General features: G+C 41.6%; 1 protein-coding gene across 2 annotated transcripts in view; it reads right to left on the reverse strand.

The window, feature by feature from the left end:
* Window positions 1–12,956: 12,956 nt before the first annotated feature.
* Window positions 12,957–15,669, reverse strand: part of hk2 (hexokinase 2) — a 57,753-nt gene continuing 55,040 nt past the window's right edge. For both annotated transcript variants that reach the window (XM_030060235.1, XM_030060233.1), the window contains exon 18: window positions 12,957–14,228. In XM_030060235.1, coding sequence (XP_029916095.1) covers window positions 14,096–14,228 — 133 coding nt within the window. In that variant the 3' untranslated portion in view covers window positions 12,957–14,095. The remainder of the gene's footprint in view (window positions 14,229–15,669) is intronic.

Raw genomic sequence — 15,669 nt, forward strand, 5'->3', positions numbered from 1 at the left:
TCAACTTGAGGTATTTCCCTTTAAATTCATTACATTATTGTAGCAGATCAGTCCGATGCGGGTCGGGGGGACGACCCCTCTTTTTCAAGACACTTTTTTGGAAAAAAAAAAAAAAAAAAAAAAAAAAAAAAAAATTATATGGACAAAATCTTGTTTGAATAAAAAAGCCACCGGTCGGCATCAGGCGAGGCGCGGCACCGGGTCTGGTCTGCCGGATCTGACAGGTGAGCGGCGCACACATAGCCTACTGCCACATCAATTTTTGTTCATACGCGGCTGCAATGACTGCGCAATGCGGCCATTCGCCGGTAATCGCGGCATCAGGCGAGCCTACCGACTGGTTTACATATGCACAATACATGTGTATTCGCTTAGACCCCCAATATTAGACGAGGGCGTTTTTTCAGGGCATTTTCAATGGAAAAAATATTGTCTTATATTCGGATAAATACGGTAATGTATAAACTTCGATCACGCAACCTTTTCTTCCACCTCCTCTCCTCTCCTCTCTTCTCCTCTCCTCCACAGTCAGACACACACACGAGTCGCGACACCCCCTCCTCAACATGCTGCCTGTTTACAACGGACTCGGACTGTTGGGGCGGGTGTTAATCAAAACAAACCAATCATGTCTTGACCTCTTCACAGGTTGCTGGCCTCTGATTGGCCTGGCCTGTCTCTCTGACTTAAAAAAAAAAAAAAAAAAAAAAAAAGATCAGACTGGTGAGGCCAGCCGGACCGGACCGACAGCTGAATGGCCTGCCCGGCGACCTGTTTAAAAAAAAAAAAAAAAAAAAAAGACGGGCAGGCCACCGGGCCAGTGACAGGCCGGCGCTTCGGGAAATCTCCCGATGTACAGTTCGGGCCTGACAATAGGAGCCTATCAGCTTATGCTAAACAAGCCCAAACACAAAAAGTAAAGATAGAGATTAAAAATTAGATTAACTCGATTAAAAAACATAACGCGCTAAATATGACTGTAATTAATTAATCTCAATTAACGCGATAATTTGACACCACTAATATTTATCAACGATGCAAAACAGCAGGGATGTTGTCTCATCTCGCTGCAGGTCAGACCTGTCACCTAGGCTTTGTAGCGAGCCCCTCTTTTTAATAATTTCAAGTTAATTGGGTTTCTCATTTAAACGTTTTTTGAGAGAAAATAAGAGAGAATTTATTAAATTCACCACTGAATTTCATGTCCTCAATTTATTTGCCAGGAGAGAAAATCCATTTTTATTGTTAAGTAATTAATGAATTCATGCAGTTCTTAATGGGGATGCGTGATAGTAAGAAGTATTTATGAATTCATTTTCCTCCCCACATTCACTGAGGTGACTAATTATAGGTATTGTGATTATTTCTGCAAGGTAAAAAATAGTTTGGACTGAACAGAAGCAATGCTCAAAGACTTTGCTGCTTTCACACAGTTACCTCCCTCAAGCTGGTTTCATGCTGTGTCTGGCACAGTCATTAAATGTACGGCCAGCATGAAATCCAACTGCTGAGCCGCGTGCACGAACTGGTCAGTGTGCATCAGAGGACTAAGATCAGAGGTGATCACAGATTTGTGCATGAAAGCACATATTAAGCCTTTCACCGAGTAAGTGCTGTTTTAATTTTAGACATTGTATTTTTCAACTGGAATGTTAACTTCAGCATGTGTAAAACATGATGGGGTCATGGCAGCCGCCTCAGTGAGCTTAATTTCAGTACAATTATACATATTAACCTGATCAAATTAACCTGATTTTTTGCATGCCAAACTGTCAACATAATTTAATTTTGCTCAAGGTTTACTTTTTCCAGAAGCAGCTGATATACTTGACAGAGATACTCAAATGTAGTGCACTGTCAAGGATGCTGAAGGGGGTAATTCCACCTGTAGTCATGTCAACAGTTTCTTTAAGCTGATGAAAATACTTGTGAAATGAATTCATAGTATGAATTCAACAGACTGATAGATTACCTGAAAATAAGCTCTCTTGAAGCAAGAATAGGTGTCAGTTAATGCCACTTTATTATGATGATCATTATTATTATTATTGCCCTACAACAAGACACCCTCATATAGGTTGTTTACTCAACACGAGCTGAAGAAATGTTTTGGCACATCAAAATCATGAAACCCTTACAGAGGTAGAATAAAAAGAACGGAAAATAAAATGTGAACCTTTGTAGTTACTTAGCCCTTGTGGCACAGTCATCAGCAGGTTTGTCCTTTTCAGTTTAAGCTGTTAAAACATCTTTTCAATTTGAACTGGGAACCTCAACAAAAGTGATTCATCCTGAATTGTCAGTGTCAGTGCCAGTAATTACTTAACAGAATAAACTGACGTTTGCAAAGACTAATTAGTTGTAGCTTAAATCTTCAAAGAACAAGACACATACTAGAGCACTTTTCAGACCTCGGATGTTTCATGTAAAAGGTTACTGCTCTGCTTTCTACAAATTTCTACAAAATTCTTCAGCTGCAGCATGCCAGAGGCTTTGCATATCTGATCAACTGCCATTCAGGAAAATAGCACCTCATTCACTTAACACACCTAATCAGCTGCTTTAGTAACCTCTTTAAAATGCTAATTACACCTCAGTACCACAATAATAAATAAATAACTCATTCAGTAGTAATGATGTTTTGCAGGGGCCTGTAAATAAATTATTCGTAACATATTTCTTCTCCAAATCCTTTGTTGTCTTGACTGTGTGCTGTTGAACTGCAACATGACAAGGTTTTCCACTGTTTGGACTATGAATTAGTATTCTTTCATAAAAGACTGGAGGTGTCTCTCACACAGGAGAAACACTTTTGTAACATTATTTGCCATGGTGTTTATAAGTGGCAAGCATGTAAGTAATGCTAAGCTCATTGGTTTGTATAAAAATGAACAATTATCTGTGTCATTTGCATCCAATTAGTAATTGCTGCTGACCTTGTTAATACTCTTGCCTTGTTGAAGTGGTAATCTGTCAGATACTAGATGTGCTGATGTGGTGGTGTACCTTTTTTTTTCCCAATGCACTTGTCGCAGACCATTTGTCAGTCTGTGTACAGTACGCTACTGTGATGCCTGTTCATGAGATCTTCTCTTGATGAAGTCCAACTTTCTGTGGGAAGTGATGTGTTTTTTATGTCGTGTGATCAACAATAGAACAAGGACACTGTAATGTGAAGCAGCTCTTTATTTGAACCAATGTCCTGCTAGGGCTTATGTGTAAAAGGCAGCAGAGGCATGTGTAACTTACAACTGAAAAGACAAATGAACAGCTATGCATGTGGTCAACTTAATAGTGCAATTTCAGCTTCATTTTGGATGTATGTTGGAGTACGCTTGCTTCTGGCACACACCAGGTTTGCTGACATAGCCCAACGGCTCATATTCCAAGAACAAAGAGAATTGCCATTGTTTGATTTTAAAGAAAAGCCAATCATGGTTAATTTAATGTTTGTTTTTAACAGCACCAGTTACACATTCCAAAATATCCAGCAGCTACTGTAGCTCACCTGTTGCACCCTCACCATTGTGTGACAAACTGGAGAGCACCTGTAGCCAGCTGTCATCCCGTGACTCAAAAAGCGACAAGCCTCTCATCTAAAAATGCACAATTATATAAAAATGTTGCATTTCAATGCTGTAAGGTTGACTGTAGCAAAATGGACACATTATAGACTTTAAAGGGATAAATGTCTTTTTTTGTTTTGGGAGACCATTTGATTTCGAACCTCTTCCACCGCTCTGATTCAGTTTGTTACTGAAATTCCCAGATATCTGTTGAATTTTTTTGTCTTTGTGACTGCAAAAAGTAAGATTCTAAAAAGTTTCAAAAAGCCAAAAGCAGTTGTTAAGTTGTAAGTCTAGTTGTTCTGTATTATGCAGTCTGGCGTAGTCTTCTTTTTAAAACTTGTACTCTAAGCAGTGTATTTTTATGCATAGACTGCAGATGTGGAAACTGCAAAAACTGCAAAAAGCTTTTTATTACCAGCAAATTCTAACCCTTGAGACTCTGTCTAAATGGAGTCAGCATGCTCAGTCAGCAGGCCTTCTTTTGATTGTTGCAGCTAATAATAAAAATACAAAATGATCATCATATGTTGATAATATAGAATGCTGGTATTTAATGTGCATGTAAATCTGGTTATGTCTTGGATTATGTGGAAGCTCAGAAAGATTATTTAATATGATTTATGATGCTTACATAAAAATAATAATACCAATAATAATAATAACAACAATAATAATAATAATCACAGCACAAATTTAAAATTAAAATGATGATATATTAAATAGTGCAGTAGGTAACTTAAAGACCAGAAAATGTTGTCATTAAGTACAGTGAAGTCAGACCATCAGGGGACAGGATGCATATTTCGTTTTGCTAGGCTGTTTTCATCTTCTGCTGAAGAAATCTTGTCAGACAAATACAGCTCAAACTAGTGGGCCACTCTAAGTCCTCAGATGGAGGTGAATTACAGCACAGCTCCAAATCACCAGCATTTGACAAGCTGTGTTTGGTTACAAAAAGCAGCTGCTACCCTGTCAAGATCATGGGAACAGGTACAGTTTATTTAATCTACTTTTCAACATCACAGCAATGGTTTGATTTCACTACAGTTAATGAGAACATTGTTCTCATTAACAGTCTTTAAAGGCTGGCAAAATGATAATAGACTGATACCTCTTTATGATAAACCACAAATGAATTATTCTTGCATGATAATACTGTAACATTAGGATACTTAACGTAATCCCTGGTTCTTTGATAACAGAACCATTGGAATTGCTTTTGGCATGAGCAACTACAGAAGCTCCAGTGACACCACATCTATCTCTCTCTCTTACGGACAGGTGGACCCAAGTCGACTGCCTTGACCAGGTCATTCTCGGACAGTTTTTTCCTTGAATTATGCAAGGAATTAAGTGAAATACCTCACTCTGTCATAGAAGAACCAGAGATTACATTAAGTAACTTAACATTCTTTTTCAAACTTGCCTCAGTATTTCACTATGGAAGATAATAGCCCACTACCAGATTGCCCAATCTCCTGATGATGCTGTCTGGTAGAGTCTGTGAGACTAGACCATCCCTTAAGACCCAGTCACCTGCATTTCACAGGCAGAAGACGGGCCTGAGGCATCCGACCTGTAGAATTTCAAATGTGTGCAAGCGTAGCCCAGCTTGCTGCAGCACAAATGTTCTCAACCAGAACTCCTTTAAATAGGTGGAGTGGGCCTTTAAACCCAAGGGAGGCTGCAGGCACCTGCACCTGTAGCCTAGCCCTACAGCCTCCACACTCCAGTGTGACAGCCTTTGGCAGGACAGTGACCTTTGTAGGGTGTAGCCCAGGACACAAACGGGTGGTCATTTCTTCTGAAACTTGCTGTCCTATCCACTTACATATGTAATGCCTGCACTGGCCATAAAGTATTCAGTCTGCGCTCCTCTGCTGATGAAGGTACCAGGGACCTAGTAACTGGGGGCTTATGGTGCACCCCCCCAATGAGTGTTGTCCAGCAGGCTTAACATCAAAGCCTATGTGGCACCCTGAAATAGCGGCCAAATAAACCTTAATAATGGAAAAGGATTTTCCTCTGTCCAACAGCTCCTGATGACAACACAGGATATCCACCACTGAGCACTGAAAGGAAATTTTATGTTGAGTCACACCATTGTGCCAGCTCCACATGGCCAAATGCCGTTATTTGGTCTGCCCCTGAGGGTTGCTCTCCATTCCATCAGAGACACATCCGTTGTCATGGCAACCCTTAGTGCTACTGGCCCAGGGGCACTCCCTGAGAGAAAGTCACAGAGTTGCACCACTGATGGAGAGCCGACATACACTCTGGTGAAACTGTCACCAAGTGGTGGAGATGGCAGCTGGGGCATAGATTTAATGATGCCACCCATCTCTGCACATTCGTCATCATAAGGAGGCCAAGCCTCACGACTGATGACTCATGCCATCAGACCCAGCAGCTGTAGGCAAATTCTGAATGGCACCCTGGCGCCCTGCTGGAAGGCACTGTTGGAAAGATTGTATTCTCACATCTGACAGTGTGACATGATTCATGAGGGAGTTTCTATTGAGATGCAGATAGACAATGCATGTAACGTGGGCCACAGGCAGGAAGCACCTGCTGCCTCTTTGGGCTTGGACCCTTTGCTGAGTGCAGACATGCTGACTGGAGGGGAGAGAAAGAGGGGCTAGCTGTTAGCCTTGACACGTAGCTGCAAACAAGACTCGTCATTACACGTTTGTCTGGCTAGGAAGGGGCTCACATATAACTGATGAAAGCCAGCTACAGCTGTGCTACATGAGGGATAGCCTGCTGCTATGCAAAAGCCTGACTGGGCTTATATGATGCACAAGGCCGAACAGTAGGCTACTCAGTAACTTAATGGCCTGACAGAATCGCTATTTTAATAAAGCTCAAATTAACTTCTCTATGAAGCTTACCAGCCCAGTCCAGTGTCGCTGCCGGTACTGTGCTTGGTGACATAGCTCCTTCATGTGACATCTGTTAGCTGTTGAGCAAGTATCGGCCTCATCCGCACGCACTGAGAGAGTTGGGTTTTTTCCGCTCGGAAAGGAAGTGAGAATGACCTGGTCAGAGCAGTCAACTATGATGTTAAAGGTGGGTGGGGTGGGGGCAGGGCCCTGTCACAGGACCTCTCTGCCAAAAGTGATTCCCTTAGTAAAACACTGAACAAAGGTAGGAAAAGAACCACAGATGCCACAAACACGTGAAATATGCTTTGTCAGTACAGCTGAATTTGGTGTTTTTTCATGTTAGTACCTTTGCTACATAAATGGTTCATGTGTATCAAGATGTTCAAAATGGTGAAATTGACTGCTTTGACATAAGATCAATTTGTTCATGTTTTGTACACCTGTTCTATGCTGTTATATGCTATGTTTTGTTTGCTTGTTGCTTTTTCTTCTATAAGTTACCATGCAGAATAAATGATTCATTAAGAGTCAAACTGTTTCTGTTTATGTTTACTGTGTACGGCATCATAAAATAGATACCATAGTTATATTTTCCTTTTGAGAAAAATAACACAACTTATGCAAGCACACATGAAGTTAAAATGTTTCTAAGAGCTGCAAGAAGGATCAGGTCAATCAAACAAGGCAAACATTATATGCTCCATACTGTATATGCAACAAGTTAGTATGTTCTCACAGGTTCAGAATGACAGCGAAATGACAGCTATCATCAGCTTGTTACTAATCACTGAGGTTAACTCAGCTACACACAGCATATGTTGTGTGTCAGCCCAGTGTCACAGCAGTTTGTGCTATAGCAGTTTGTGCTTCCATGACAACAAACGTGTTTATTTATGATAACATTATTCCAAACTGACTGAACAAGTCTGGGCATCAGCACTCAGCGCTGCCCCTACGTTGCCTCCGTCAGTCTGGATCAGTGGCCCACATTGGAAGGACGCTGAGACCATCTAGGTCTCCTCAAACAAGGCTCGCTCGCATTTACAGATGTAGCCCCTGTGTACAGTGCAATGGCATCTACAAATGCCATTTCTTTAAACCCTATTTGTGGTATGAAAAGTCCCCATTAAAGGCATCATGACGCGCTAAACTAAATAGATGTTTATTTCATACTTGCCCTTGTATGGAAGTTTATGTGAGTAAAGTCACAGTGATATGAAATGCAAGAACACTGCATCTCCTATCACAGTTCATCACATCAGGAAACATGGTCAAGATAACTGCTACCCACTATATCTGTGACAACAATGCAATGAAATAGTGTAATGTATTGAGTGAAAGGAATGACAGTTTTCTGCAGTATGTAAGTGACATCCATACCAACTGGTATTCAACTGCAACAATAAGTGCAAGGACAGCTGTGCTCCAATGGGAACATCTTCCCCAGGTGCTCCTCTTGTTGTTATGTGGTCTCCCTCAATGAAAGTGCACCAGCTGAAGCACAGCGGGGAGCCGGGCCTCAGATTCTCAGGTAATATGGACAGGAGGAACTGCAGTGTTCCTCTTCCTGACACACACGCTGTGCTGTGGTCTCCCGCTGGGCATGCTCTTCTGCCAGTTGGCGGATGGGCAGAACTTTCTTGAAGGGGTGGAGCTATCAAAACAAATAGATGGAGAGATGGCCTTTGGTGGCAGGGGACAGGCAGGGCGTCAGATCATTATTACAGATGACTGTGTGGCAGAGAGGGGAGCTCTGGGCCAGGCATTTTCCTGATGCCGCACTTCACCTGTGCTCCTTCCATCTGCTCCAAGCAGTTTGGAGACAGTGGTGAAGCACCGAGACTGGTGTGGGCCACAGAGGCAGACCAACTCTACTCACAATAGTCCAAGAAATGCTGTTCTACAAACAGGAAGCCAAGGTGGATAGGCTTTACAGCAAGGCAAGAGAACATCTCTTTGCGGTCAGGTTAGTTTCTAATTTTTAGCCGTAGTACAGAAATTTCCAACATCAGATCACATTGCATTTACTGATCCAATGTAATGAAGTCATGAAGATACTGCATATTTGAAACTATTTTTTAAGAAATAATTCTTTATGTGCGCCATTCCCAAATTTATTTAATTTAATTAATTTTCCCAAATGCTACGGCCAAATTTGGAATCCTTTTTCATTTTTAATTTGTTAACAGAACAATTCTATGTGAATGTGGGCAGCAATTCAGTGCAAATAATCCATCCACATACAGGTTACAATTTGTAAAGCAACAAATAAATGAAAGAGGCCAGAGAGGAAGTTAGTAACACAGAAAACATCACAGTCACAGCTGAAGGAAGAGAGGAAAGAGAAAAACATCAGTTTGCCTCCCTAATTTCTTGAGGTAGACCCCTCCTGAGGAAGGGAGCATCAGGACAACACTTGCATATCTTTAAATAGATGCATCCTGATGAACTTGCTGCAAGCCATCACAGCTGGGCTCACTGCTGTGTAATATTTAGAGGCGTCTAACAGCGCAAAACCCAGTGCTCACTCTCACTCTGTAAATTGACATTAACATAAGATTTACTCCTTAGAACAATTCTGTGTGCAAGTGGGCCTACAGCAGTGCAGCGCAGATTACCAAGCCATCCACATACAGGGAACAATTAGAAATGATGGCTGCTGTGCAGCAATGGTCAGAGCCGGGTGATTTTAGGCAATTCTGAGCAACAAGTGGAGAATTGGAAGATGGCATTCTAATGTGCATTTTGCATCAGCTGAGGTTTGAACTCACAATTTCTGGCACGAAGGACAATGCGCTCTCTCACTGAGCTAATTAGCAAGTGACAACACAGTGATATGTTTAAAACTTCTTCTAGCTTATTATGGGAATTACAGCTGCAACAATAAATAAATCAAGCTAAAGCTTGAACTCACGATCTCTGAGAACAAGGACCATTTTCTATCTCACTGAGCTAATTGGCAAGTGTCAACTCATTTGAGGCTTCACAAATTGACTAAGCCAGTCACATGATAGCAGCCGCCTTTGCATGGAAAGGCAGATTTCAAACCATTGTAAAAAAAAAAAAAAAAAAAAATCAGTCATCAAGACAAAAATCTGAAAATACACATCTTGCATCTAGACAGCATGGAGATGTTGGTAATTTGTTTTTAACAATGATTGATTTGCTCTGTAAGTGAAAAACTGACTAATTGTAAAGGGTAAAGGTTTCCTCAGAATTGGGGCTACATTTTGGTGAAAATTGCAAAGCTGTAGCACATATGGTTGATTTATTATGAATTTTCAAAGTATTGAAATTTAGAGGCTTGCTGTAGCGCCACCATCAAGACTATTGTCTTGTGTTTGCAGCTGAAAATCTGGCATGGGACTGGACCTTTGTGCAAAATTTGGTGATTTTTCGCACATGGGAATGTTGCAGTAGCTGAGGCTTGAACTCACAATCTTCGACACCGAGGACTGGCCTCTATCTCACTGAGCTAAAACTTTACCTGTAGCTTCACAAACTGACTGAGCCAATCACTGACGTGCAGGACAGCAGCCATCCATGCATGGAAAGGCAGATTTTAAACAGCTGTCAAAAATTCAGTTAAGATAAAAATCTGAAAATACACATTTTGCATCTAGACAGCATGGAGATGTTGATCATTTGTTTTTTTAAATGATTGATTTGCTCCATAAGTGAAAACTGATGTTTAAAAATGCCATTCTTGCATTGACTCCAATTGTTCACATGAGAGCAAAATTCAAAATGCTGTCAAAAAATAAGTTTTTGAGATACAATTCTGAAATTTGCTACACATCATCGACCATGACTCCAAACTTTTGTCAATTTTTTTTCATGAACATTGAAGATTAATTTACCAAGAATTTGCAAGTGTATGTTTACAGTACTGTTTACAGTCAAACATTTTGATGCGCTGTAGGCTCAATTTTTGATGGTGACATTTGAGCAAAAATTGTGGGAGGAGATAGGTTTAATAAGTTTTACAGTTTTTGAAAAAAACAGAGTGATGGATTTCATAATTTGCAATAGGTTTAAGTGTACAAAGTCTATAATGTGGGCACCCCAGTGGCTCACCGGTTAAGAGTGCGCACCACGCACTGGGGCCTAGTCCCGATCGCAGCGACCGGGATTCGAATCCGACCTCAGGTCCTTTGCTGCACATCATCCCCTCTCTGTCCCCTGCCTTTCCTGTCTCTCTTCACTGTGACTGTCAAATAAAGCAGAAATGCCAAAAAAAAAAATCTTAAAAAAGAAATTAAGTGCAAGTAGTGAATTGTTAAGCCCATATCCTGACTGTTAGACACTGTATGAAACAATTTTACAATATCTCAGCCAATATCAACATGAAGAATAAACAGAAAATATCATTGGAATGTTGAATCAGGCAAGCACTTGCATATCTTTCAAACATGCTTAGTGCTGCAGTTATTATAATCAATCACAGTTGCACTCAGTGCAGTTTAACATTTTGAGGTGTCTAACAGCACAGAACAAAGCCTCGCTCTCACAAGTCCATAAATTGACATTAGCAAGATTTAATCCAGTCTCTGCGAGCCCACCTGCAGTTTCTCACTGAACAGGATATGAATCACACATTGGGTAACATCACATCGTGTCACCTGCAGCTCACCTAATGAGAAGGGTATGTTGCTGCATAGCACCTGTCAAAGACTTCATGTCTGGCTGAATGGACATCAGTTTATTTCTGTGCTTTGTCTTTAAAGCCACAAGTGCTGAAAAGCAGCCTCACTCAGATAAGTGGCAGTACATGGCATCAGAAACATCAAGGCCGTCACCACAGGCCGTTAGACAGATCAGTATATTCTGTGGAAACATGCATCTAGAAATGTGCTTCTGTGTGAAGATCAGTTTCAAAGCGGTGTCACAAGACAAGTCCTGCTGTCCTGCTCCCTGGGACTGACATCTATGATGGCATCCCTATTATGAGGAAGCTAATGGATTCTGTATCCAGCTGTGTTGCTCGCTGAGCCCAGGGAAGTCTTCCCAGAGCTGCCTCCCCAGGGTTTGCAAGTGCTCACTGATGGCACCTGCCATGGAGGTCAGGATGTGCCTCTCCTCTTTACTAGAAATTCACACAGCTCGTCAAAGGACTCCTGGTTGTTCTGACTTCCTATTTTGGCCCACAGCTCCAGCTTCCTTATTGTGGCTTCAGCTTTACTGTGGACATGAAACATGGTCGCTGCTTTTCCTTGGAGGGATAGATAGAATGACTTCATCACAGTGTGCAGGAGAAACTGCCCCTGGTGGCTCCCCATCTCCACACATTATATTACAAACAGGCATGTTCTGGACAAGTTTTGATAAAATTTACTTTTATTCATCAAACACAGTCTTAAAATCTGCAGGTGCTGTCTTTGTGGCCAGTGCCTCGCTGTGGATACTGCAGCGGACAGCTGTGGAGCCACGCCTCTGCCCCTTTTCATAACTCCAGTGAGTTTCCCCAGCACGGCCCAAGCTCCATCAGTGCTTAGTCCCAGACACTTGGTGCAGTCTATTTCACTGGAAACCAGAAATGCATTTCGAGATTCAAGTGGTTTCCTCTGTATGATGGTAAACGTTTGCAAAACAGAAAATCTTCATGCATTTTTCCAATACATGCATACCTCACAGAAGCGAGCAAATTTGGCAAGCTTGCAATGTCTGGAGAGCAGAGGTGGTCTGCTCCTGTTCTGCTAACTAGCTGCTTCAACACATCTTTAGCCCATTCATCAGTGCAGCGCTGTACAGAGTTTCAGTTTCCCCCCAGTCATCTGTGAAGGACGAGACGCCTGCTGACAGTCTCAACGCTTTGCTCTCTAGTGATAAGGTGTTCTGCCAATTAAATCCCATGGCTTTGTTTGATTTGTCTGATTGCTTCTTGTGGCCCACCTGCAGAAGCCACACTATGCCATTAAACTTTTGATGTATGAGCATTTCTTATGATTTGTGAATTTTCTAAAATCTTTTTTGAATCAGTTGCAGGTACGAAAAGTACAATGAAGAGCTGTACAATCACAGGGAGTGCTGGGGACTCGGGGAGTTACAGAGGCAGTTCTCTCACCAGAGAAAATACCTACAATTTTGCAGAAGCAGCAATGCGTGTCATCAAGGGCAAGACACTGCAGAGGACAAAGGCCTTCAATCCTCCTCCTCTCCTACGAGACACGCATCGCTGATGTTGCTCCTGGATGCTGGGAATCATACCAGAGATCCAGATTCTTTCCCCAAGATGGCAAAAGTGCAGCTTCTTTGCTGCAAATTCAGCAGGAAGACTGAGGAGAAAAAGCTATGTTGTGGACTGGAACTGGAGATGTGTTCGTGCTCTGCAGGACAAACAAGGGCACAGTGCAAACACCAGGCAGCAACACTTTCCTTGGGAGGTGTATATTTTAACTACAACAATAACTTACAGTAACTACAGCTTCATAACAACTGATATAGCAAGACTGCTAACATTTCCAGTTTAAATTACACAATAACAGATAGATGCTTAATTGTATTTTCCCATGGCCAACTGGGCCACCAAGCCACTGATTTTGGTGGCCAGTGCAAGAAATTTGAATTGTTTATTTGCTGTGTTTTTCGCGGCCACACTGTAGAATTTAGTGGTCAAGGGCCATTTGAAAAGACAATTTTTGATTTTAGGCACAAAAAACAAAACAAAACAAAACAAAAACGTGGACGGCAGCCAGTCAGTTGAGTTCAAAATTTCAAATTATGATATCAGGCTATAGTATGACCTACAATATATACAGGTTTAATCCACAGAGACTACTCTTGCTTGGATTATGTTCATACATATAATTTACAATACAAGACAAGAGATAACAACAAATGACCAGATATAACTTTTATAACATTGGTGCAACCTCTTAAAATACACTACCAAACTTTGAGGAATTTCATAAATATGTAAGTTCAGTGTCACATCACACCAAATTGGAACTGCAAACTATATTTGCAGTTGAAATTCAGTGATCATCAGTTACTTAGCTGGAAATCTCAGGTGTGAATGAATGTAACTCATTGTGAAGGACAGCAATGATGGGAAGTGTCAGAAAACCTTCCCTGAATAAATAAAACTAAGGCATGTTAAAAGCCGACTTGTCTGTGTCTGAAATGTGCCAAAGAACAACAATCAACAATCAAAATTTTTATCTTGTGTTGTTAATACAACAAAACATATTTCATGTTGCTTTGTTGAAGGAGGGAGTCCAGCTTCATAAGCATTCTGGGAAAAAGTAGTATAAATATAAAAGTCATGTAACAATTATTTCTATACATGACTATATGACAGCTTGTCTCATCTAGATGGACAAAGGAGCCTCATATTTGGTCTTTTTTTTTTTTTTTTACACTTTCGCGGCTGAACTCCCAGTCCAACTCTGCAAGATCCCTTTCCATGGCTGGCTCACACCAACACGAACCCAACACTAATCAGTCAGACATACTCACTCACACATGACTGCAGTTATAAAAACAAAGGCAGATAACACAGATTGAGTACCAAAGAATCAAGCTGACACAGTACGTGACCATCGTAGATTATCCAAGGTGACGTGCGCAGCAGCTCTTGGATCTTGTGCTCTGGCTCCTCTGTGTCCTCCACCTCTCGGGTCCCTCGACAGCTGTGGGGATTCAGTGCCTGATCCTGCATGCAACCGCTGTGATCAATGCCGCTCCCTTCCCACTTCCATCTTCTGACTGGAGGAAAGTCACCTCACACTGGGGTGACAGAGCCCGCACCGTCTCTTTCATGATGCCGGAGAAACTTTGTGTAGAAGATGAGAGGGTGGGGAGGAGGAGGGGAAGGAGAAGAGAGGGGTTTAGTTAGTGGATACCGAGTAGAGCCATTACAACATGAATCCTCCAACCTCTTCTTTGTTCTCGATCTAATCTTCTTGATTCTTGATGGCCAAATGGGTACAAAGCGTTATAATTATATACCTAATTCAAGATCCTCTTAAGACAAAAAAGCAATATAATTCTGATTTGGCCTTTGTCAAAGTCTACCATGTGATTCATCTAGGTGGCTGAGCAGATACACTGGCAAACTTCAATTAAAAGACCAGCCCCAATAAAAAGCAGTAAAAGCCCCTTTTAGTGGCTGGGTATGACCGCACCCCATTAGAAGCCAGGTTGCATCAAATATTCAAATCCAAACTCAAAACAGCTGTGACCCATCAGGCTATTAAAGCCACTGCTTGTTCACAACTGTGGATCAGGGGCCATTTTCTCCTCCCTGTCTGCTGGAGAAAAGCTCCTTTCTCTGGGCAACAGCTGAGAGTTTTCCAGCCCCCTCCTGCTCACTGCCCCAGGACAGAAACAGCACACTGGCTACGTGCTGCTATACATTAGAATGAATAATTCTCAGTCTGAAACCTACTGAGCTCAAATTATGTAACTATTCCAAAAGGTATGAAGGGTTGGGCTGTATTAAAAAAAACAAACAGTTCTATAGTTACACTACTCACAAAAAGTTAGGGATATTCAGCTTTCGGGTGAAATTTCAGGATGAACCTAAAATGCATTATAACCTTTACAGGTGAACTTAATGTGACCTTCTGTAAACTTTTGAATGCACATGTCCAACTGTTCAGTGTTTCAGTACTTTTTGCACAAGTTGCTGTTCTCTAACAAGGAGTTTAATGGCAAAATTCACATCAGGTGTTTGATGCTCCAGCTCATCGAGGTCGTATCATTAGGGAACGGCTGCTGGAGACTGGGGTACCTCAAATGGAGTGGCCTGCACTTTCTCCAGACCTGAATCCCATAGAAAACCTATGGGATCAGCTGAGTCGCCGTGTAGAGGCTCGGAGCTCTGTACCCAAGAACCTCAATGTCCTGAGGGCCGCCCTTCAAGAAGAGTGGGATGCCATGCCTCAGCAGACAATAAGTCGACTTGTGAACAGCATGAGACGTCGTTGTCAAGCTGTAATTGATGCTCAAGGGCACATGACAAGTTATTGACACTGACATTTTTTGTTGTGGTATATCCACCACTGTTGTTGGCTTTTGTTTCAATAAATTGTTTGAGATGATGGAAATCACCAGTGTATGCTTCTACTTAAATGCCCTACTTTCATGATATAATATCACTGTAGTGTGAACTTTGTACATTTTCCATAAATTTCACCCAAAAGCCAAATATCCCTAACTTTTTGTGAGTAGTGTAACTTTGCTTAGCACATTTTTTCCACTGAGTATGTTAT

Source organism: Myripristis murdjan, chromosome 9 (assembly GCF_902150065.1).
Source record: "Myripristis murdjan chromosome 9, fMyrMur1.1, whole genome shotgun sequence".
Classification (NCBI taxonomy): Eukaryota; Metazoa; Chordata; class Actinopteri; order Holocentriformes; family Holocentridae; genus Myripristis; species Myripristis murdjan.